General features: G+C 41.6%; 1 protein-coding gene across 14 annotated transcripts in view; it reads left to right on the top strand.

Moving 5' to 3' along the window:
• Positions 1-24,904, top strand: part of NCKAP5 (NCK associated protein 5) — a 1,062,317-nt gene that overhangs the window by 977,452 nt on the left and 59,961 nt on the right. For 11 of the 14 annotated variants that reach the window (XM_057551412.1, XM_057551415.1, XM_057551413.1 and 8 more), the window contains one exon: positions 23,212-23,526. In XM_057551412.1, the coding sequence (XP_057407395.1) occupies positions 23,212-23,526 (315 nt within the window). Of the gene's footprint in view, positions 1-12,997; positions 13,133-14,578; positions 21,012-23,211; positions 23,527-24,904 lie in introns of those variants that run through there. The other 3 variants (XR_009009051.1, XR_009009050.1, XM_057551423.1) reach the window with 3 other exon arrangements.

Below are 24,904 nucleotides of genomic sequence, written 5' to 3'. Positions count from 1 at the left end.
TTGCTTCCATATCTTGGCTATTGTAAGTAATGCTGCTATAAACCACATAAAAATATTTTGATATAACGTAAGCAGAAAGAAACATCATGTTCAGAAATTGGTCAGGACAAAATCTTGAATTTTAAAATGTTTCAAAATAGGTTTATATAACCTCTTTTGTCCTGATCATTTATCCAGTGAGCAGCCTAAAAAGCTTTACCTTGCTGGGGACAGCTGCATTTAACAATCAAACTGCACAAAAGCTTGTGTACCCAGCAAAGGTGAGCGAAGTGGAGCCAGCGTCTCAGTCCACTGATGCAAATTGCAGGTAACCTCGATGTCATCTTTCTGACTGATGAGGAAAGTGAGGCGCAGTCAGGTTTTACGTCCATAATCCACAGCAAGGGGATGACAGGATTCCTGCTGAAGACCAACATGCCTTAAGGATGGATGGATTTGGTCTTAGAAGCTCCTGGCCGTAAGCCTCACACGTGGAGAGAAAGGCCTAAGGCGGCCTTCTAGTTCTCCAGCCCGTTCTCAAACATTGCATCCCTCACCTACTGCAAGTGGACCTGAACCACAGCTGCCATCACGTGCAGCGTCCCACCCGCACCTGCTGCCGACCCACTGCCTTCCATCCTCTCCCTCCCACATGGTTCTCTGCACTCGTGTTACACCCATTTGGTAAATTCCAGTCTGTAAGAAAGGACTAAGGGGAAAACTTACAGCTTCTTCATAGGTAGGGGTGAGTCAGTTTCATCTTCTGGTACTCAAGCCTCAAGGCACAGCCATACCCAAGTTCAGTCAGTTACTAAATATTTATTAGGCATCGACTCCATTCCAGGCATTGTGCCGGACCCTAGGGACATAAAAATTGAGAATACATGGGCTCTGGATTTGATGAGCTGATCTGATTCTGAACCAGGATCCTTGTTTACGTCTTTTCCTTCAACTTTGGTTTGAGATTGAATTACTCTAATATCTTGCCTCATTACTGGACTCTACAAAAAGGTCAATTTCTCTGACCCGTTTTTTAAAAAATCTTGTTGGTAAAGAAATGTGATGGCTATAGATAATCCTGTCCTTGTAAATAATCAAGGACTTACATGCCTTAGTAGCTCCTAAATTATGTGAACTTATTTTTCTTGACATGTTGGCAAAGACAATTTCTTTAAAACAGATGGCATGCAGAGCTATTGTTTAAATGTCAACTCCGCTGCTGTTTATTACCCTGCTTCTTCAGGGAGATATTTGCATGTTGGATTCACCTGGGCACTTGGTCTGGGCAGCAGAGAAGTTGGGAAGCTTAGCTGGGGATTACTTCCTAATAAAACCTCTTAGATATTACAATATGTTATTGCATTGACAGATGATATAACTGTGATTTTATCTTTAGTGATGATTAAAGCCACATGCATTATTGTTTTATTTTAATAAAATAGGAGGATGGCTTTCATTAATTCTTTACAGTGTTCTTCAGGATTATCATGACATTTGCAACAGTCTAGTTTGGGTCTCCCAGAAGTAGACCCTGTGAAAAGGATTCAAGGACAAGTAAATTATCAGGAAGTACAGGAGAGACCAAGAGGAGAAGTCAGACAGAGAAGGGAACCCAGCCAGTGAAAGGTGTGTTCTCCTGCCAGCTACCACCAGAACTGGCTGCATAATTCTCATAGCCCAATGCAAAATAAAATCCAAGCCCCTTGTTCAATAGTTATTAAGAATTTCAAGATGGAGACAGCAGAGCACAAGGTCCTTTGTGACCATACAGGTCACACATACATGCTACCGGCCCTGAGTGTGTGTGTGACAGAAGTTTAATCTCAGAGAAACTCTAGGGTATAGAACCCAAGTCTGAGAGTCTTCCCATCTGAGGAGTGAGGGACCTGGATATTCATCACCACCTTCCATCACTGATAAGTCGACGGCTGCTTCTGGGCCTGTTAGCTTCGGGCAAAGAGGTGCAGTTACTGGCAACTGGAAGTTCAGCAGGGGCACACTCAAGTAGTAAGGCCCCAGGAAGGTGGATGGACCACAGCAGTGGCCAGCACGCTACCCAATTGCCAAAGAAACTCCTGGTATCACAGTTCAGCCCCAAGTCTCCCGAAAAGTGAGCTGCCTTGCTGAGGGGGCAGCCCTTGAAGTTTCCCCCTTGAAAAATAATATCCCCTCAAACCCTGTGCTTGCTATCTGTATCTGAGCCAACTCTTTAATAACTAGGGTAGCCATCATTTTCTACCTGTGAAAGTTCCAGCATACTCATAGAAAAAGGGCGAAAAACTACAATCCTGAGTTCTTAAAATGCAGCTACATTTGTTTTCCAAATATCAGCTTGCTGGACAAGCTGTTTCTTCCCCCTGTGCTTCATTTGCCTCATCCAGGAAGAAGAGAGAATTATTCTCAGTTTATTTCCACAAGATGTGAGGAGTCTACATCAGAAAAATACGGGGAGGGTAGATTTAAAACAATGAATTCATTCATGAGTAATAACGGTGTCTCTTAAAGCTGTGGGGTGGGAGTAGAGGTGAGGAGGAGGAATTAGCAGGAAGGTTTCCACTGAGCTCATTTCAATAGGCCATCTTGCATGTGTTTCTTTGAAGGGGGCATAAAAATTATGTTTTAATTAGAAAATCCCCCCCACCATTTTGGCTCTTTAATCATTGCTGTGTGTCACAAACAATGACTCCTAAATTACTGTGATGGTTAATTTTATATGGCAATGTGACTGGGCCACAGGGTGCCCTGCTCTTTAATCAAACATTATTCTGGATGTTTCTGTGAGGGTGTTTTTGGATAAGATTCACATTTAGATCAGCAGACTGAATAAAGCAGATTGCCCTCCTAAAGGCAGTGGGCTTCTTCCAATTAGCTGAAGGCCCAAATAGAACAAAAAGCCTGACTCTCCCCCAGGGAAGAGAATTCTTCTTCCTGCCTGACTGCCTTTGAGCTGGGAGGTCAGCCATCCTGCCTTCAGACGAGCACTGAACTGGTGACTCTTCCTGGGTCTCGAGCCTGCCGACCTTCAGACCGGAACTACACTATCAGTTCTCCTGGTTCTCAGGCCTCAGGAGTCAGACGAGAACTAAGCCTTGGGCTGTCCTGGGTCTCCAGCTTGTTGAGTCACCCTGAAGGTCTTGGGACTTGCCAGCCTCCATGATTACATGAGCCAATTCCTTATAATACACACACACACACACACACACACACACACACACACACACACACACGCTCTTAGTTCTAATGAAATTACATGTAATTCAATTTTCACAGGATGATTAGACTATCAGCTAGTTAGAGGACGTCGAACTGCTGTCATCTCTCCAGGTGGCTAAAGATTTCAGTTTGCTTTATCCAGGCCAAGGAGAACAGAGCTGGAAACTTAGCATCCTAGAAGCTGGGCAGGGGCGGGGAAACTGCAGACGCCAGGATCCAAACACCAGGCAGCCCATGTCATCACTATTGATGTAAAGCGGTGGGGCGGGCAGGTCTGGTGAAACCCCAGTTATTAAAAGCCTTCCGGTTGAGCGGTCCAGTTTCATGTGAGCAAACAAAGCGAGATAGTTTGACTTCAACTGGACCTGAAAGCAGAACTCACTCACACATCTGTAGGAAGTGAACCTTCATGGAGCTGTGTGCCCTCTGCCGACGTGCTCTCCTCTCCCCAGTGGGAGTGAAGATTCCACAGACCTGTGCAGGAGGACGGGGCCCGAGGGCTCTGCATGCCAGCTCATGGCATGTTCATTCATTACGCAGTAATGGCTCCCCATTAAAGAGAATTTGTGTTTTAGAGCAAACCTCCTTGCACGCCAAAAACAATGGCTTCAGAGGTTCATGAGACGCTCCTGCTGAAGTCAGGGGGAGTTGCTTCCCATGTAGGTGATTGTGCTGAGCGGCCAGGATCATGGATGACAATTAATGGGCCTTACAATTTGCATGTGGCTCTGCCCTGCAAGAAGACTGGGCTACTCGGGGACCCGGGTTAAATGGCCGCCTTTCACCCAGACTAGCCTGTCCAGGACTCCACAATAGGAGGGCTGCTGTGCCGAATTTGTGCCAGGACATCATTTACACACATAACTTGTATGGAATGTTGTAATGAAACTGCCAGGCAGAAAGACAATCCACTCTGCACGGAGGAATGCCCACTGTGCACTAACCTCTGTAGGAGAAAGCAACACCTAAGAGTGACGTCCACAGACCCCCTTCCGCTTCCTTCACTGCACGGGGATCCCTGACTCTGGACAGTCTTCGCGTCAAGCATGGGAACCTTGCTGAGTCGAGTGAAGTGTCCCGGGATGACAGAAGCTTTGGAGTAGCAACAGGCAGAGGCAGTGGGGCATGTGCCTTGCTTCACAATAAGCCACACCCATTAGTAAATTTGTATTTACAAGGATAATAGATTCCACTTCCAGGGTGATATTCTGCAGGCATATGGATAGAAGCTAAGATGAATTCTTCAGCAACAGATGGGTTGAGCTGTGTTGTTCAGACCGAAGCTTCTCCTTCCCCTGCACATTGAAGCAGATCTAGCTGGCAAAAACCTTTGAAGCTTTGCATGTTCCATCTGGCTGCAACCCTCAGGACCCCACAGAGAGACCCACTCAGCTTCTGCCTTACTCTCCTCATTCTGCTCCATCCCTGGCTCTTTCCCCATCAGATGGGGAAAGGGAGGGCCCGGGGGGATCTCTCAGTGTCTCCTGACTTGCTTGTGCTCGCCAGAGACATTTTCATCCTTTGCATCCTGAGTTCTCTCAGCTGCCTTTGGCTTCCGCCTTAATCCCTCCTTCAACAATGCTGTCTGTCATAGCTTTCCTTCCCTTTTCCCCAGCAACTGTGTTTACAAGCAAAATCTCCCACCTGAGCTCTAGATGTTTCCAGTATGGCCTCCGCCATCATGATTCCATTAGGCTTCTCCACCTCCTCCTTCTCACCGTGGTTACTTTCCTATGATGATTTTTCCTCAGTACTCTCACTTGGCTCCTTATTTTAGGAGCCCTTCCATGACTGTACTCCCAAGTCTTCACATTTAGAAAAATGAGAGACTTCTTTGATGCCTCTTTCACCTCCTTCTCCTCATCTTCAGGAGGTACACAGTTTCTAAAGAATCAACAGCACGTTCAATATTATTCAACATGCGATGATAATGTCTTTCTGTTGGAAGGCCGAGTTATGACAGATGCCCTTAGAGGGTACCAGCGTGTATTCCTGATAACATCTTTTGAATTTTTATGTATTGGCCTTGCGTCTGAATGTCTGCTGCTGCTCATCAGATTTTCTGTCAAGTCTTGTTTACTTTTCCTGAACGCCACAGAAAAGGCAAAATACGTGTAAGATTCACACTCAGAATCCAGGGTCAGCGGTACTCAACTAATTCCTGAGCCTTCACATTTTTTACACAACTTCCTTAACTTCTCAGGAATCAAAATAATGCAGCATAAATGGCACTGAACCTGGAACCAGCATACCTAAGTTTCAGTGACAATTTTGTCCTTTATTAATTAAGCAAATCTTTGTCTTGGTTTCCATATCTGTAGACTGGAGGTACTGGCTTCTGTCTTCCCCAACGCAGCTCATGATTGTTGGGAAAGTCAAAGGAGGTGAAGTTGATGGCTGCACATTCTAAATGTGAGGTGGGCCCCAAGTGCCAGGGACTCCTTTATACCAGCGTCTGGGGCTCTGTTAGGTACCAAAGCCATAGTCATATGTGGGCCAGTTGTCAATTTCCATTCCTGTTGGTACTCTAGATGAAACACTGCCCTGTGTAGCTAAGCAGATATTTGAGGGTTTTATCCCATTTTATTTCTCTTACATATCTTTTTAAGGAAAAAGATGCTACCTTTATGATCCTCTTGCTTTAAAAGCCCAAAGGCCAGAAACTCCTCATTAGGTCCATTATGGAGAATGAATACAGGTGGTGAGAACAGAAGGCCTGGGGGTACGGTTTGATAGCATACTGAAGGTAGATGTGAAAAAAGAATTTGAAAAGGACAGTATTTTTGAACACGAGCTTATTGAAAAAGTGGGATTGAAGAGGAAAAAGAGAAGAAAGTCACATCACACTAAATAGGTTTTAAGGTACATCAGACTATTTTAAATGACAGCTATAAAACCTCATTAGAAGGGAAGTGCTTTTAAAAGAAACCTCCTGACTTGATTATAAATGGCTCACTGGAGTCCATAATGAACTGGTTATTGAATTAGGAAAAAATGGTGATAAATACCAGAAGAGAGACCCTAGAAGATGAATATATTCTCAGCAGCATCTTAGAATTTGGTCTGAAGCGGAAGCGTGGGTTAAGGTCATAACAGTTGCCAAGTAGTAGAAAGGGCTCTGGACTTGGAGTTAGAAGACCTGACTTTGAATCCTGGCTGCTGCATATCTACTCATGTCCCCGAGAGACGTCTGCTCCCTGTGCATTTGTTTTCTCATCTGTAAAATGGAAATGATCACTGATACATAGCGTTGCTGTGCAATTCCATTGAAATAATGGCTAAGAAAGAATGTAGCAAATGTTATGGTTGGTGCCCCAGTATTTGTCTCCAGGGGTACCAGGTGAGTAGGACAGTCGTGGTAACCGTCCTTGCCAGTAATTAGAACCCACGCCTGAGTCACTCACCGAGTCGCATCCTCCCAGTGACATGGATTGGTCCAAGAGTGAGCTTGTGACCTCATCTGACTCACTGTCAGGGGACAGGGTAGTTGGAGGTTTGGAGAGAAATCACATCGAGTCAGCTTCTCTTTCCCTCTAGTCCTGGGGGTGTAGAGCTGACTGGTACGGGGCTGCTGCAGCTGACTCCTACCAACATGAAGATAAAGCTGAGACGCAGGAGCAGCACAGAGTCAGGAGAACCGCAGGGAAGGGGGAGCCAAGGGCCTAGATTAAGGCAGCCCTGAAGCTAGCTCTAATTCTGGACGGTGAGCTGACACATACTTACTGTTTAACGCGTTACTTTCCTCCAGAAGCATCCTCACTGACTCAGAGCGCTCAGTAAGCTGAATACAGAAGACAGGACTGGAACCACGTCCTAGTCAAGCGTGCAGGCTTTGTGGCTTATATAGACCTTGGTCCAAACCCTGGCTCTCCTACTTGTAGCTGTATGACCATGGGCAACTTTATTAACCTCCTTAAACCTCAGTTTCCTCATACGTAAAATGTGTCCATTGCATATTGCATAGTAACTCGATGCAAGCAAAGTGCTTGCCCTATAGTAAGCAGTCAGCAAATGTTGTTATGCTGCAAAAATATGAGGTGTGATGAAGGTCAAGTGCATCAGCACAGAGCATGTCTAGGCTGCTGGTGCAGTCATGATTTAGTGGCTCTGCTCCTTAAGGACCCTTGCTGCAAAGGAATCTGGGACACACAGCCAGGGAAGCCAGGGGTCTAGGCACCACGCCCCAAGCTGGAGAAGTCCTGGGCTGCAGAGTCCCTGGCAGGTTCCCTGATACTGGGGGTCCCCAGCCCTACTGGGAGGCAGGTTGATGAGTAGAGGGAGGGAGCATGAGCTTTGGAGTTGGACTTGCACTCTGTCCAATCACCATCTTCACTTCTCAGAGCTTTGCTTCCTCTTCTACCAAATGAGGATAGTAGTAGCTACTTCCCAAGATTGTTGAAAAGATGAAGGAGTACACAAAGCCTGTGTGTGCTGCCTGGATCTGGGATTAAGGACTAGCTCCCGTGTTGCTTCCTAGTGACTCCTGAAGATCCTCCCTCGTCAACATCACTTTCAAATGCCTCTAAAGGTTATTCAAGATTTCCATGGGGAAAGCCCAGTTCCTGTGTTCAGCCATGTTCAACCAGGATTGCTTATACTTTTGGATTTCAGTAAATCTTTATTGGCAGGTTGGGCACATAATATTTAAAATCAGGTATATTGAGTTGTAATTTATATACAACAGAATTTACCCATTCCAAGTGTCCAGTTCAGTGAGCTCTGACTAATGCATGTGCTTGTATAACCACTACCACAATCAAGATATATAACATTTTAATCACCCCAAAATATTCCCTCATGCCTCTTTACATCTGAACCTCTCTCAACACCACTGGTCCCAGGTAACCACTGATATGCTTCTTGTCACTATAGTTTTGCCTTTTCTAGAATTTTATGTAAATGGAATTAATCATACAGTATATAGTATTTGGCGTTTGGCCTCTTTTAATTAGCCTAACGGTTTTAAGAACCATCCGTGTTGTTATCTGTATCCGCAGTTGCGTGTGTGTGTGTGTGTGTGTGTGTGTGCACGCACGTGCACTTTATTGCTGATAAGCATTTCACTGCATGGACATACCACATTTATTTATCCATTCACTAGCTTATGGACATTTCAGTTATTTCCAATTTGGGCTATTATGCATAAAGCCACCGTATATATTTGTATATATGAGTCTTTGGGTGGATATATATTCTTTTCTTTTGGGTAACAGTTTTATTGTGGGGTCACATGATGAGTGTATGTTTAACTTTACAAGAAATTGCCAAACTGTTTTCCAAAGTAGTTTTACCATTCTGTATCCCTACCAACAATGTATGAGAATTCAGCTTGTTCCACATTTTCACCAACATTTAATATTCTTAGTCTTTTTAATTTTAGCCATTTTTAGGGGAGTATACTGATATCTCATTGTGGTTTTAATTTGCATCCCCCTAATGTCTGATGATGTTGAGCATCTTTTCCTGTGTTTATTTGCCATCCATGTATCTTCTTTGGTGACATATGCATTCAAATTTTTTGCTCAATTTGGTAGAGTTGCTTGTCCTTATTATTGCATTAGAGGTCTTTTTATTCTGTATCCAAATCCCTTATTAGAAATAACTTTGCTCTATTCTTCCAGCCTGTTGCTTGCCTTTTAATTTTCTTAACAATACTTTTGAAGAGAAAGTTTTTTATTTTGATCAAGTTTAACTATTTTTTTTTAAATTTTATGATTCATGTTTTTGACTCTGTTTAAGAAATTGCTACCTAATCCAAGGTCACAGAGATGTTCTCCTTTGTTTTCTTTTAGAACTTTTATGGTTTTTGCTCTTACGTTTCAGTCTATGCATTAATTTTTGTGTATAGCATAAGGAAAGAGGTGAGGTTCATTTTTCCCCATATGAATATTCAGTGTTTCCAGTACCCTTTGTTGAAGTACTATCTTTCCCTTATTAAATTACCTTGTCATCTTTGTCAGGAGACAATTGACAATATATTTGTGAGTCTGTTTCTGGAATGTGTTCTGTTCCATTGATCTATATGCAAATCCTTACCCAATACCACATTCTCTTGATTACTGTAGCCAAATAGAATTCAGGTAGTGTGTACTGTCAGTCTTCAGACGGTGTTTTACTTTTTAAAAAAATGTTTGCATTCCTGAATAATTTTAGAATCAGTTTCTCAATGTCTATAAAAAGCCTGATAGTGCTTTGATTAGGAGTCCATTGAATCTATAGATCAATTCAGAGAGAATTGACATCTGAATAATATTGAATATTCTGATCTATGAATGTATTTAAAGCACATTTCTTCAAAACCACAATGAGGTATCACCTCACACCGGTCAGAATGGCCATCATCAAAAAATCTACCAACAATAAATGCTGGAGAGGGTGTGGAGAAAAGGGAACCCTCTTACACTGTTGGTGGGAATGTAAACTGATACAGCCACTATGGAGAACAGTGTGGAGGTTCCTTAAAAAACTAAAAATAGAACTACCATACGACCCAGCAATCCCACTACTGGGCATGTACCCTGAGAAAACCATAATTCAAAAAGAGTCATGTACCAAAATGTTCATTGCAGCTCTATTTACAGTAGCCAGGACATGGAAGCAACCTAAGTGTCCATCGACAGATGAATGGATAAAGAAGATGTGGCACATATATACAATGGAATATTACTCAGCCATAAAAAGAAACGAAATTGAGTTATTTGTAGTGAGGTGGATGGACCTAGAGTCTGTCATACAGAGTGAAGTAAGTCAGAAAGAGAAAAACAAATACCGTATGCTAACACATATATGTGGAATCTAAAAAAAAAAAAAATGGTCATGAAGAACCTAGGGGCAAGACGGGAATAAGATGCAGACCTACTAGAGAATGGACTTGAGGACACAGGGAGGGGGAAGGGTAAGCTGGGACAAAGTGAGAGAGTGGTAGTGTATATATGGACATATATACACTACTAAATGTAAAATAGATAGCTAGTGGGAAGCAGCCGCAGAGCACAGGGAGATCAGCTCGGTGCTTTGTGACCACCTAGAGGGGTGGGATAGGAGGATGGGAGGGAGACACAAGAGGGGGGAGATACGGGGATATGTGTATACATATAGCAGATTCACTTTGTTATAGAGCAGAAACTAACACAACGTTGTAAAGCAATTATACTCCAATAAAGATGTTAAAAAAATATCATCTACCTCTATTTTTGTATATATATGTGTGTGTGTGTGTGTATATATATATATATGTATATATATATATACACACACATATATATAGATCCTAAAATAATTAGGATCCTATAGTTAATTAAAACAAACAAACAAAGAAAGGCCACTGGCGTCATCAACTGAAAACCAAAAGACTGGAATATAGCAACCAGATTCCAGATCTACCATTTATCAGCTTGTTAGAAAGCTTGTAATATGTTTTTATATTGGCTTTAGTGAATTATCTCCTAAAGAGATTAAAAAATAAGAAAAATATACTTTATATAGCATATACTTACCGTTTCTTGCATTCTTCATTCTATTGTGTACATCCAGATTTCTACCTGATACCTGTTTTTCATCTGCTTGTGAAACTTCCCTTAATATCTTACACTAAACATTCTCTGGCAGTGAATTCTCTCAGCTTTTTTTTTTTTTTTATAAAGTATTCTTTTTTTTTTTTTAATTAATTTATTTAATTGCACAGGATCTTAGTTGTGGCATGTGAACTCTTAGTTGCAGCATGCATGTGGGATCTAGTTCCCTGACCAGGGATCGAACCCGGGCCCCCTGCATTGGGAGTGCGGAATCCTATCCACTGTGCCACCAGGGAAGTCCCCTCTCTCAGCTTTTGTTAGTTTGAAAAGCATATATTTTTTTCTTGGTTATTAAATTAGTTGAAAAGTTGATTAATTAGAATTAATTTTTAAAATGTTGACAGGTTTTGTTTTGTTTCTTTCCCTCTCAAGACTTTAAAGATGTTATTTCATTTTCTTCTGGCTTATGTAGTTTTTTTTTTTTTACTAATTAATTTATTTATTTTTGGCTGTGTTGGGTCTTCGTTTCTGTGCGAGGGCTTTCTCCAGTTGCAGCGAGCGGGGGCCACTCTTCATCACGATGTGCGGGCCTCTTACTGTCGCGGCCTCTCCCGTTGCGGAGCACAGGCTCCAGACGCGCAGGCTCAGTAGTTGTGGCTCACGGACTTAGTTGCTCCGTGGCATGTGGGATCTTCCCAGACCAGGGCTCAAACCCGTGTCCCCTGCATTGGCAGGCAGATTCTTAACCATTGCGCCACCAGGGAAGCCCTGGCTTATGTAGTTTCTGACATGAATTCTACTATCAGTTTTATCTTTGCTCTGTAAAGTATCTTTTTTCTCAGTTGCTTTTAAGATTTTTGTCGTTTTCACCGATATTCAGTAGTTTGATTATGATGAGCCTAAATGTCATTTTCTCTATGTTGGTTCTGGTTGAGGTTCATTGAGTCTCTTGGATTTGGGGTTTATAGTTTTTTATCAAATATGTACATTTTTGGTTATTACTTCACATAATTTTTTCCCCTTTCTCTCTTTTCTTTCCTTCTGGGGCTCCAGTTATACATATTTAGACCATTTCATATTGACATCCGGGTCACTGATGGTCTACTTCTTTAAGTCTTTTTTCTCTATGCGTTTTATTTTGGTTAATTTATTTTGTAATGTTTAAAAATTCACTGATCTTTCTTCCTGCTATATCTAATAGCTCTGCTAATCTGCTGTTAATTCTGTATAGTGTATTTTTAAATTTAAATATAGTTTTTCCTGTCTACAATTTCCATTTGTGTATTTTTATTATTTTATTATTTCCAAATTATCTTAAAATTTTACTTTATATCTTTGTACATAGTTGTGACATCTACAGTATTTTTAAGTTCTTGTTTAATTTCATTCTCTCTCATTACTGTGTCTGTTTCTATTGATTAATTTCTCTCTTGAACATGGATCATATTTTCCTGCTTCTTTTCATGCCTGGTGGTGATTTTTAATTGGATGCCAGAGATTGTAAATTTTACATTGTTGAGTACTAGATTTCACTGTATTCCTGTAAAGACTGTTGTTCTTTATTTTGAGGTGCATTTAAGTTACTTGCAAATTAGTTTCATTTTTCAAGGCTTCCTTTTACGTTTTGTTATGACAAATTCAAGGGAACCTTTTTTCTGGGAATAATTTATCTTCACGACTATGGCTTGACCATTCTTAGGACTGTACCATGTGGTCCATGTTTGGGGAGGCCTATCCTCTCTGGATGGTGGAAACATAAACTATTTTCAGCCTTATGTGAGCTCAAGAAATGATTCAACCTACTGCTTCATAGTCATTGCTTCTCTGACCTCATGCATTTCACCTCATGCATGTTCAGGTTAATACACAGCGGAAGACTAGAGCGAAACCTCTGCTGTTATCATTTCTTTGCAATACATAGCCCTGCAAGCTCTAGCTGCCTAGACAGCCCCTTCCCCACCCCACCGACATGCCTGTGTTTACCTCTGCTTGAATTCAGCAGGCCCTCCAGACTCTGTTCATGTTTCTTCTCTCAGTGTTTCAGTCTGGAAACCATCACCGGGCAGTTGGCTACAGAGATTATAGAGCTCGCTTCATTTGTTTTCCTTGAGTCAGAGATCAAGTTTTATGTTGCCTGTTGTCCAATGTCTGAAAACAGTGTTTAACAGTATATGTTGTTCCTGTTACAGTTAATCATTAATGGACAGAAGCAAATGTCTCTCTATATTTTTGCCCATATTCATATCCTTTGGTCTGTTGGATTTCATTACTCCTTTATTATCTTCCTGTAGAAACAACCATGGAATATTGGAGAGTGGAGAGTGGCAGCTGAAATGGAAAGATAGGCTCATATCTACTTCAGCCTTCTCTTCACCCACATTTCAGCTACAGTCACATAAAAGAAAAATAAATGATCCTTGAATATCCACTTAAAATAGATTAACTTATATTAATTAAAATCCTGAACCAAGCAAGTAAGGCATGTTAAAGTGAATTTTTTATTTAAAGTTTCAGGGTATGAAGACTTAAGCTTTTTTCCTTTCCGCATACAATTTGAAAAATCATTAACATTGAATAAATATAGAGACAAATGGAGAAAAACATCTATGAGCTTTAAATTCTTATCTTTCTGGGGTCTTTTATTAAATATCTATAATTACGGTAATAAAAGAAAACTAAAGTAATTTGTAATTTTAGAGTATATAAAATTTTAATTAAAAAAAAATAGGTTAGGGACTTCGCTGGTGGTGCAGTGGTTAAGAATCCTCCTGCCAATGCAGGGGACACGGGTTCGAGCCCTGGTCCGGAAGGATCCCACATGCCGCAGAGCAACTAAGCCCGTGAGCCACAATTACTGAGCCTGCGCTCTAGAGCCCTCAAGCCACAACTACTGAGCCCATGTGCCACAACTACTGAGCCCACGTGCCACAACTACTGAAGCCCATGTGCCTAGAGCCCGTGCTCCGCAACAAGAGAAGCCACTGCAGTGAGAAGCCCGCACGCTGTAATGAAGAGTAACCCCAGCTCGCCGCAACTAGAGAAAGCCCGCGCCCTGCTCACCACAACTAGAGAAAGCCCACACCCAGCAACAAATACCCAACGCAGCCAAAAATAAATAAATAAAATAAATGATTTTTTTAAAATAAATAAATAAATACATAAAATAGGTTAATAATACATAGGAGGACTTCCCTGGTGGCTCAGTGGTTAAGAATCCACCTGCCAATGCAGGGGACACGGGTTCGAGCCCTGGCCCTGGAAGATCCCACATGCCGCGGAGCAACCAAGCCCATGTGCCACAACTGTTGAGCCTGTGAGCCACAACTACTGAGCCCGCGTGCCACAACTACTGAAGCCCACATGCCTAGAGCCCGTGCTCCACAACAAGAGAAGCCACCGCAATGAGAAGCCCATGCACCACAACAAAGAGTAGCCCCCACTCGCCGCAACTAGAGAAAGCCACGCAGCAACGAAGAACCAAAGCAGCCAAAAATAAATACATTTAATAATACATAGGATGCTTTACCTCTTGTAAACATCTTTAATAAATATTTTATGTGTTGCTAAATTGATAGATCTGAATCTCCTCATGCTTCTCTGTTTTTATATGCTTCCTACCAAGGAAAGCTGTTTTGACTCTTCCTGCAGCAGCTTACCTCCAGTTTATTTTCTTTCCTCCCTTCCCTCACTTGCCTTATCAAAGCAGATATTATCCAGGCAGGTAAAATGGAGAGCAAAGGCAGCTGTCCATATAATTCAGCAAACCCGATATGGAATTTTAGAGATTTAGAGAGAGAGATTTACCCATAATAGCCATCTGTGTCTATCAGATTCACCAGATAATTGTTCAACTTTTCACTTCCTTTTGGCAGGACAGATAGAGATGGAGTGAAGCTAAGAGAGAGGGTAGATCATCGAACAGATACAAGGACAACCTTTTAGGATAAGTATGCTGTATCTTCTCTAAGGGGAAATTGTGACTTACTAATTTGGGAATCTGATCTGAGAATGTAATAAGTGTGTGAACCAAGGAGAATCAGTAAACATCATTTGTTTAGACCTTTAATATGCCTTTCATAAGCACCAGCCCAAAAGTGGATTAAAAGAAGATACTAGCAAATAGCTAGATTATCATTAGACTGGGGAGAAAAAGTTGAGGCTAGAGCAATTTTGTCATGGATATAGAATGAGCAGGGATAACAGGAAACAAAAGGGAGAGATAAATTGGCATTTCTTCAATTAGCAAAATGACGGACACAGATCAGGGCTGGAACCATAGTGGTTCTACATTTTTATGGTACTCTAGAAAGTTTTGCTAATAAAATTAAGGACTTTTTATTTTTCAATTAGAAAAATATCTGAGGAGGACAAGACTTGACATATGGATAGGAAAGTGTTTAAGTGGTAATCATCACTCTGTGAGGAATTGGGAGGAATCTATGTTGTATTCTCATAAACAAGGACTTTGACCTGGAAGTGGTGACTCCCAAAACAAGATGTAGCAATCTGGGATCCAAGTCTGTTCCTAGACCAGCTGACCAAGTCAAGCAAATACTGGTTTTTAAACTGTAGTGATCACGTTAGCCTACTCTTATATATCACGGTAAATATCACATACAAATCTCACCACTGTTTTACAAGACAGGCATAGTAGCATAGCAAGACATGAAGGAGTTATGTGAAGATCTCAAGATTTTTCAGTCTAGAAGAATAAGAGTCTAGAGATAATTATTAAAATTTGTAAAATCAGGAAGGGTTTGGAAAGTTGCATAACAAATCTCAGAATACTAGACCAAGAGCCATCCCCCAAACCTTTGAAGAGGTTGTCTTAGTGTCAGTCGCAAGACGAAGCACGTATTATAGCGAACCTAAGGAATTTTTTTCTCAGGGTTTATACCAGATGAATAATTACATAAATTTAAGGAGGATTTCTATTAATTCGTGGTCTGCATGGGCATTTGGAACACATTTCTGACCTTTTCCAGTCTATATCCTTGAGTCACATCCCACTGCAATATTTTATGTGGTGCTACCACTGTCAGACAGAATATTGGGTTCACAGGATACCAACCCAGTCTGAGGTGACATGTCTTTTATATTGGTTTAAATAACTTGTCCTTCACCTTGACAAAGGAGTTTTATGATCTGCTTTTTTCTTTTTAAAAATTTTTGTCATATTAGCTCCCTTCATTTTTTCTCATATTTATTCCCTACGTACCAGTGTACCAGACCCCCAAAGTTCCAGTCTTCCTTTATGTCAAAGAGAACACAAGGGTTAGAAAATCAATTTACATTCTCCTGTATACTTTTCAAATCTCAGAAAGCTTAAATCCAGTTTGAACTTAGAAGCTGAGTATTTACATGCATTCTGAAGCCATCACATTGAATTTACTCTTCTAGAAGGTCATCTTAATGCCACAGTGAAAAGTTACCCGATGTTCGTGAATAAATAGCCAATATAGTCATTTTGGGCTACTTTAACAAAACCACAGGGTAAACTTGGAATGAATAACCCACATTTAATTGACGTGGCTTTGGCAACAGACTTAGTTTTTCTCAGCTTATTTCAGCCGCGCAGCTGAGGAGAAGGATGTGCAAATAAAGAGATCTGTTCTCCCATCTGTAGTTAAGTTTCTATTGCCAATACCACACATAGCTTAAGATGTTTAGGAGCCTGGAGAGAACCCATACAGAGACTTCTTTACATGACCAACTGCACCACAGGAAAGTTTCCCAGTTAGTAATACGGTATGACTATTAAACACCCATGAGTTGCTCTTTCTGGCTGGTGAATTGTGTTGAGTCCTCATTCAACACAATTTGAAATTTTGTTTGGCTGAAACTTTGTAGGTATGGTTAAAGTTCTCAAAGTAAAACTGCGCTTGGGTTTTAAAGTTTTCCATTTTCCTAGGACTTATGAGTGTGGAAGAGGGGGAAAAAAACAGTGATTACTGAAGTAGTTTGAATATATAAGAGAGTGTAGATCATTGCACAGAAGCAAGTGTAACCTTTTAGGATAGACTGAAAATCAGAGTTTACTAATTTGGGAATATTCCCTGAGACTGTAGCAAGTCTGTGAACAAAGGATAATTGGTAAACACCATTTGCTTAAGCTTTTTAAAAAGCCTTTCCGGTGCCTATTCCAAAATGGATTTCTTGGGAAAATGGACTCCATCGTTTCTATACATGAGGCAGCTTGCAACCAACTCCAAGTACTTTGCTCCATGTTTATAATCGTTCATTAATGATGTGATCAAGTAACCCCCAAGGAAACGGTTGCCACATGGCCCTTGCTTAGGAAATAACCGGGGCAGTTGTTTAGTGAAATGTGCCCAGGTGCTGCAGTAGAGCACTGACCACAAAGGCGAAAGTTTGGTCTGTCTTCAATTCCAGACAGTGTGTATATTACGTACCTGCAGGGGCCCTCACCTCTCCTTGCCAACCCCTTCTGGAAACTTACAGAGTACCTACTTTGTAACGAGCATTATTACCAATGAGCTATAATTATATGATGTCAGGATCGTTTAAAAATTCCCTTGTTGTGACACAGCCAGCAGGTAGCCAAGCAGATCGTCAAGCCTAGTCTTTCCCACTCTGAAGCCTATTGTCTTTTCGCTTCATTCTTCTGAATATTTAGACTAACTTGGAACTCAAGTCGAGTTTGCTTAAGCCTGTCCTATATAATAATCTCTATGGACAGATACATTAATAATACCAAGAGTTTTGGTTTATACATTCAAGCAATTAAAGATTTGTGAGATAGGATCCGTGAAAAAAAAGTTGAGATACTTTAATCTGTAGAAGACTGAGGAAAAAATGAGTTAGTGGCCTTTCCCAAACACTCAAAATCAGTGCTAATACAGATTGCACTAACTTGGAAATTTATATTAACTGAAACAGTGCTGGAAATAAGCTTTTCCCTTTGCAGCTATTTTTAAATATAGTGTTACAATGTAAAGGAATAGTGTAAAACAAATTTGGAAGATGCAAGAAGAAGCCAATTAAGAGAACAAATTGTTTTAAAAGAGGAAAACCTCACTGTTTTGTGTAAACACATAGAAGAAGTTGCTGAGTAATCTCATCTGTTCACTACAAATGGCTCCCAGGAACTTGCCTCTGTGCTAACTTGGTTCTTGTGCTACTATGCATGCTGATGTTAAATGTGATGCCGGCACTCAGCTTGGCATCTACACTCCCTGAGGATGAGGGCAGGAGGAATGAGGCCAGACCTGGGACCTTCCAGCCCAGTGATGCTTTGCGGTAGGGGCGGGGGCCGAGGCGGATACTAAAGCCACATTCCCCGCACTATCCTTCGTCTTGGTCACTGACCCTTGCTCTAAGGGCTTGGAAGTATTAAGAAATCTGTCTTTAAAATATTCAATAATTCTGAATGATCTTATCCCCCTGGCTATCTGAATTACTGAAGTCTGGCTGTATGAGAAATATAGCTGCACAGAAAAAGGAAGTCAGCTGTTTTCTCTGGTTGCTGAAGTGAGAACAAAAAACAGCAGATTGGGATTTCAAAAGGAAAAGTTCATATTCAATTTAATTTCAGGAAGAATTTCCTAAAGATGAGAGCTTATTTCATCCACCTATTTTTTCATTACACTCCGTGCTAACTATGTGTCAGGCTCTGTGCTGAGCGTGGGTGATGGCGAATAAATCAGGCACTCTCTCGGCCTATCGTTATCATCAGCTCTATTAGCATATAATTGCCGTTCTGTAGAATAAAGGCGATGTAGAGTCAGGAACAGGCTTACATGAGAATTCTGAGGAGATGGATAAAACCCAATCTGCCCCCAGGCTGCTAGCAGTCTAATAACACTTATTTTGAGAATTGCTGCCATTTTCTGAATAATAGCTATGTACCTGTTCCAGGCCTCGTGCTATGTTTATTATGTGCTGTGTTTCTAGTCCTTAGAGCGCCCCTGTGATGGAGGTTATATAATCTAATTTTCATATGAGGAAACTAAAGCCACCTGCTGGGGCACCTGGTCCAGGAGGAGAGGGCTGATGCCCGCTGATGAGCTGAGTGGGGATTTTGTATTGCACATCCTAAGTTAACAGTTGAAAAACCCCTGATTGAATTGTTTCTCCAAAATGTCTTCTCTGCCACCATCCCACGCAGAACATCCCCCTTCTTGGCAACTCACCCCCCACTGACTCATCCCCCATCTCAGGCACTTATTAAATCCCTCTTTACTGAAGCTTTGAGGCCAGACAGTATTCCTAACACAAACACTCTGAACGTTCTTTCCAAAAAAGAAGGACCTAAAAATTCTCCTGTCAGCTGCTAACAGACTAAAAAGCTGTCCATCTCCTTTCCTGCTGGAGGTATGCAAGATAATGCATCCAAAGTGACAGGAAAAGAAGGTCCCGGGTCCATTCTGTAAGGAAGAGATTCCCTACCATGCTCACGTGCCCTGAACGGCACGTTTCCCAGGTGTGCTGAGATGTTGAGCCCTCAGCTCTCAGGTAGCCGGGGGTCCCGGGGCAGCTGGTGTGTTCCTCAGTGACCTGTGTGTGTGTATTTCCTATGTGTGCCAGAACTTTAAAAGGACTGGGAAGCCCTGCTGTAAGTCATCCCGTGAAACATCTGGGGCTTGTTGGTGGTGATAAGTGAGAGAACTTACCTTAAGAGACAGAAGGCAAATGGGATGAGGAGCAGTCATCAGGGTAGGAGGAGTCATTAGTGACCTTGAGAGAATGAAACCCGCTGGTCCATCTAGTGATCCAGCCCTTGAACTCATTAGCAAGGCCCTGTTGACAGCTGTTCTCACAGCCACAGCGTGAACCTAAACGTGTTGTGAGGTCAGAACTGAGTCAACTCATTCTGGATGCAAGGCTGGCTTGTCCCTTTGAGCTTTATTTTTATCACGGCCATTCAATTATTTTGTGAGTTCTTGTAATCCCCTGAGAAAAAAAAGTGACTTCAAAAGTACAATATCTAACACTTTTTCAGATTACAATATTTTTATGAACTGTGAGAAACTTACAGTGCCTTAAAGAAACTACATAAAGAAGGTGTCAGCATTTTCAGTATAAACTCTATTTCTAAAGGTTTATGCATTCTGGAGAAATTTGCTTGAGGGGGAAACTTGGCATATGGTGTCTGAGTTCTTGACCGTCCATACCTCATTTCATAGGTATTACAAACGAGTCCTTCAAATTCACTGCATTTGGCATCTGTAATTTTTAGAAATAAAAAGTTGGCTTTAATAACCAGGTTTAATAACGCAGGTGATTTCTGCGTTTAATGTCAGTGCACACAATTCTTAGAGGATCAAAGAACTCAGGGTTACCAGAAGTCCTGTTTTATAGCTTCTGATTATGGCAATATTGTGGAGGGAAAGAAGGGAAAAGAAAATAGTATACCAAAAAATGGATAGATACCAAAAAATGCTGGTGTCCTCAGATGGGCACCAGAGTTAGACTTCCTTTATCTTTCTTCCTACCCCAGATTTCTCCCTGCCCTATTTCCTGCCTGGCGTTACGGGCCAGGCCAACATACATGGGCTTTAGTGTCTGGGGCCTTTCCCCAGAAAAATCACTGAAAAGGTTGCCAAGAATCCTACTTTGCTTTTTGAGTCTCCATTTGAAGGGACTGGATTAACTCATAAAATACCTATGGGGGAGAGAGTTATTAGACAAAGCCAAAAAAATACTGCCCTTGCAGACAATGCCTATCACCAGGGCCAGAGAGATGAGATAAATGCGAGAAAAACCCTGGCATGGAAGTCTACAGATGCGATCCAAGAGGGTGGGGGAAGAGGTACCAGACAATTGTGGTTCTCGGGAACCGTGCAGATGCCGGGAATGCCAACTATTAACTCCATCCTCAGGATGGGAAGCATGGGAACCAGCTGGAATTCAGGGCCAGCACCAGTTCCATAGCAGAAGCTGGGCGCACTGGCCAGAGGCAGGGGGCCCTTCTGTGCACTCTCAGCTCACAAGGCTGCCTCAATGGCTGCTGACTGAGCAGACCCCACGTCTGGATTTACCTGAACTTTTTGGCAGAATCAGTATAGCTTGGTGGCTAAGAGCTTGGTCTCTGTATTTATGTAAGTCTGGATTCAAATCCAAGCTCTTTATTTACAGCATACAGCCTTGGACAAGTTACCTTTTTGAGCCATGATTTCTCATTTGTAAATGGCAATGATAGTTCTTACCCTTTAAGGTTGAGAAGATGAAGGGATTATACAAAGAAAGCAGTGAACTCCTAGCAGCAGCCAAACTGGATGATCCATTTTCACAAAAGGAAAAGAGCCCCTGATGTTGCCATGCTGAGCATTCTTTTATTCAGAGGTAGGCATTCTGGAGATGCTGGGGGGAAACTATTATGGCAGGCAGCCTGGGGCACGTAGGGACTGACCCAGCTGTTACATCCCATGAATCTTTGATCCCCATCCCTGAAGACTGGGTCGATGCCGATCCACTAACTCCTGTGTGAGACTGAAATAGTTCAGACATTTAGAATTGCCCCAAGTACAACATATGAACCTTGTTAAATATGAGGAGTGTCGTATGTCTAGGCTAACATGAAGAAAGGACACCAAATTCTGAATAAGAAGATCTTTCTTTTCTGGCATGGCCTTCCCATGCAAACAGCTGATTATTTCTCCAAAAGGCTATTTTGTAGCAATTGAGTCTGCTTAATTGAGGAGAAAATGAATAGAGAAGATAATGAATAATCTCCAAAGCTGGTTGAGAGGGAAGCTGACCAGGTGGAGGCCCTGAAATGAATGGAACTAAAACTTAGCCCTTGTGGTTCTGGGGAAGATCTCAGACGATAGCCACGGGATTCAGGGCTCCTGGAGTCCATGATCAGTCTTTGAAATCAGATGGCCTATGAGAGAGCTAAATGTCACCGTACTGGAGAAAGGGTATCTGTATCTTCCTACTAAATATCCCTTTGGAGACTGAATCCTCTCTTTTGATAGGGACTTCATCTTTCTAGTGCTTCTAAAGCCAAGGACCAAACCTACTAGAACCTATAAAAGCCAACTCTGTACCCACCCCGACCCCTTTGTTTTCACCTTAGTATTAGGAATTTCCCAGAATTCTAGTACTCAGAGCAAAGACGTTTTGAGGAGAAAGGTAGGGGAATGGTCAGATTCTGAAGTTCAGATACTAATTGGTGAGTGTCAAATGAGATTGTGTGAGAAAGGTACTTGAGGATAAACTAGTTACCTGTCAGATAGCTACTGAAATCTAATAAATATACCTAGTGTTTTTTATATGTCATCATTCATTATTTCCTTCATTCAGCTATCCTGCGGTGTGCTAGGGGTCATTCTAAATTCAAGAGATTCCACAGTGAACGTATCTTTATTCTCACAGAAACTCTATAAGGAACCTGAGACCTTGAGGGGTTAAGGATCTTATGTGGAGGGCTCACACAATTAGTTATTAGCAGAGACCAGACTCCCAAGCACCACTGAAATGCTAGCTGTTGAGCCTCTTGATACAAAGATCACAACATAGTCTATTATATTCCCACCATGCCTAACACGGTGTTAAGTTGTGCCTCTTCCCCAGTCCTAGACTGATAAGATGCTAATACAAACTTTACTAAGGCTGTTTCACTCTAAGATTATGGTGTAAACAGGAGACTTTTGGGTGACAAGCAGATCTTGGAAGCTGTCTCATTGGCTTAGATAAACTACACCACATTTCAGGAATTAATTATGTAATAATTTTTTCAGTTATTGTATTTTTCTTGGCTATAAAATGTTTTGAAGATGAGATGTAATTGGCAGAATATGTCACACATATGGTGAAATCAACTTGATTTGTTTTAGGGAATAGTGGGATCCCTGGGAATGACAAGAAATCCAAAGAGTACTGATGAGCTTTGTCATTGCATAAAGGTAGATGGAAAGACAGAAAGTGGCCCTATGATCTTCTCTGTAAGACCTCAGGTGGCAGTTGAGTCATAGGAAGCCCACATGATAAGCGATGTACCTTTGGGGATGACCCTTAGAGTATGTGAATTACCTGTCCCCACAGTCAAATGGAGAGACCAGAGACTTAGTTAACTGCTGGTGGATGATAATTCATGTAAGAGATGCACAACTGCCTTTGTTAGGACATCACTTCAACTTGTTATGTGTGCTCGTTACTCATCTTATTTCAGTTAATAAATGTTACCTAATTGATTGAAGTCATATGATTCCCAATTGAAATAAGGGTGATCAAAAATAATTTTTGGTCTCCAGTGACTGTTCTTTTTCTCTTATAACTCTAGAGAACCATGTACTTTGTGTGTACATGTGATTCTTGCTGCCAGTAATGGCTAACCTTCTTACTTCATATTATGTTAAGGGAATATTTCCATGTTCAATTAAATGTCTGTTTCATGCCACTCCCTGGAAATTTACTACACCCTTATGAGTATTTCTTCCTTCTAGATATCCCCTTTCCTCCAGACCAGATCCAAATGCCCATGATCCTTTTCTCCTTTTATGTGAGCAGTCTCTAATTCTCACTATGTTACTCTGTCTAGAAACGAACTGCCAGATGAGGACACTGGACAGTGGGATTGGAACCTTCCCGCTCCCAGACTCAGGAAATCGCTCAACGGGACGGTACATACGCCAAGCAGACTCCCCCGAGGACACTGAGCCCCTCCTGTCTCTCCAGCCAGCCCTTTGTGCAGCTTCTTCCATAAGAGCCCAGACCCTTGAACGAGAAGTGCCTTCCTCTGCAGACAGCCGGGGATCTGCAGACAACGCCATTGTTCATTCCACATCCGACCCCATCATGACTGCCAGAGGGCTGCGACCTCTTCAGAGTCGCCTCCCCAAACCAGCCTCCTCAGGTGAAATGCCCGTTACCTTCCAAATGAGATTGTTTTCTCGCTAAAATCATGCACTTGCTGCCAAAAATGGAGAACAGGCAGCAGAAAAGATTTCCACCACGAGGTCAGTCAGTGACCTCTGCCCAGTGGAAATGTAGATGCATGAAATCCCTTTATGTCCTCAACCAAAACATAAAAAGAAAACAAGTATGAAACATCGTCTACTCTCAGTATTATTTAAGGAGTGTACACCCACATAAAGGAAACAAGCACGTTAGCACAGGTAGATGGATATATAAATTGATAAAGAAAAACCCATACAACATAGACTTCAGATTTTGTCTTTTAAAACTTAACTCTGAGTATAGACCAATCTAGGCCCAAGACATAAATTTAGCTGAAATGTTGTTTGCCCCCTCACAGAAACATATGTCTTCTGACATATTCCTATCCCGTTCAAATGTATTTATATGTTGAGCTATAAAAAACGTAGTTTGATATATTAGCAGTAGAGTGTCTGTTAACTACAACGGAATGGAGGGAGCCTTCCCACTGAGAAGTACCATCCTTTGCTGCAGTCAATGGAAACAAGCTTTCATGATTAAAGATAGGGCCAGGCTAAGGGTCAAAGTTTTTTCACTGTTCCCTCAAGATTAAAAATATTTATTGCAGCTCAGGATGACACTAAATAATTTTTAACTTGTGCACCTCATGTTGCATTTATTGACATGCATAAGCATATGAACTAGAATTCCAAAGACTTTCATTTATGATTTGATGATGAGAAAGCAACCACAAGTAGAGATTATACCATGGACTTCTGAGAAATTAGAAAAGAAGACTTTTCATTAAACACCTGTGAGTCAATGTGATTGGGTTATTCCCATGGCTGAGTTCTTCCTCCATTCAGTAACACTAACTGCCATGAATGCTTCATCACAAACTTCTGCTTATTTCAAGCCAAGGCTACATTTTAAAAGGCTGGGACATATATTATTTTTGAAATAAATGTATTGTTAATTAATGACACAGCCTCCAGAGATTCAGGGGCGAAATTGTAGTTATAGATTATGTGCTCCATGCCTGACTACTCACATGTGTGACCTCAATTCAGCGGCAGGCGGCCGAGCGGACTCCATGATTAAACACTGTCATTATAACAAATTGAATAGAAACTGCAAGCCTTGAATTGCTTCATAAGAAGGGGTTAGGAAGGAGATTGTTCTGATCTTGCTGCTAATATTCAGTGCACCGGTTTTCTTAGTTTTGTGTCTTAATTAGATTGTCGTGAAGAGTTGTAAAAAAAAAAGTAGTATACAGTAAAGAGTGAGGTCAACACACTGCAGGACATTTTTGTGCCGTCCATCCCGAAGCTTCCTGTCTACCTTAAGATGTTGTC

This window comes from Balaenoptera acutorostrata, chromosome 8 (genome assembly GCF_949987535.1).
Source record: "Balaenoptera acutorostrata chromosome 8, mBalAcu1.1, whole genome shotgun sequence".
In the NCBI taxonomy this organism is placed as follows: Eukaryota; Metazoa; Chordata; class Mammalia; order Artiodactyla; family Balaenopteridae; genus Balaenoptera; species Balaenoptera acutorostrata.
The sequence above is the reverse complement of the archived record's forward strand: the minus strand, read 5'-3'. Positions and strand labels throughout refer to the sequence as shown.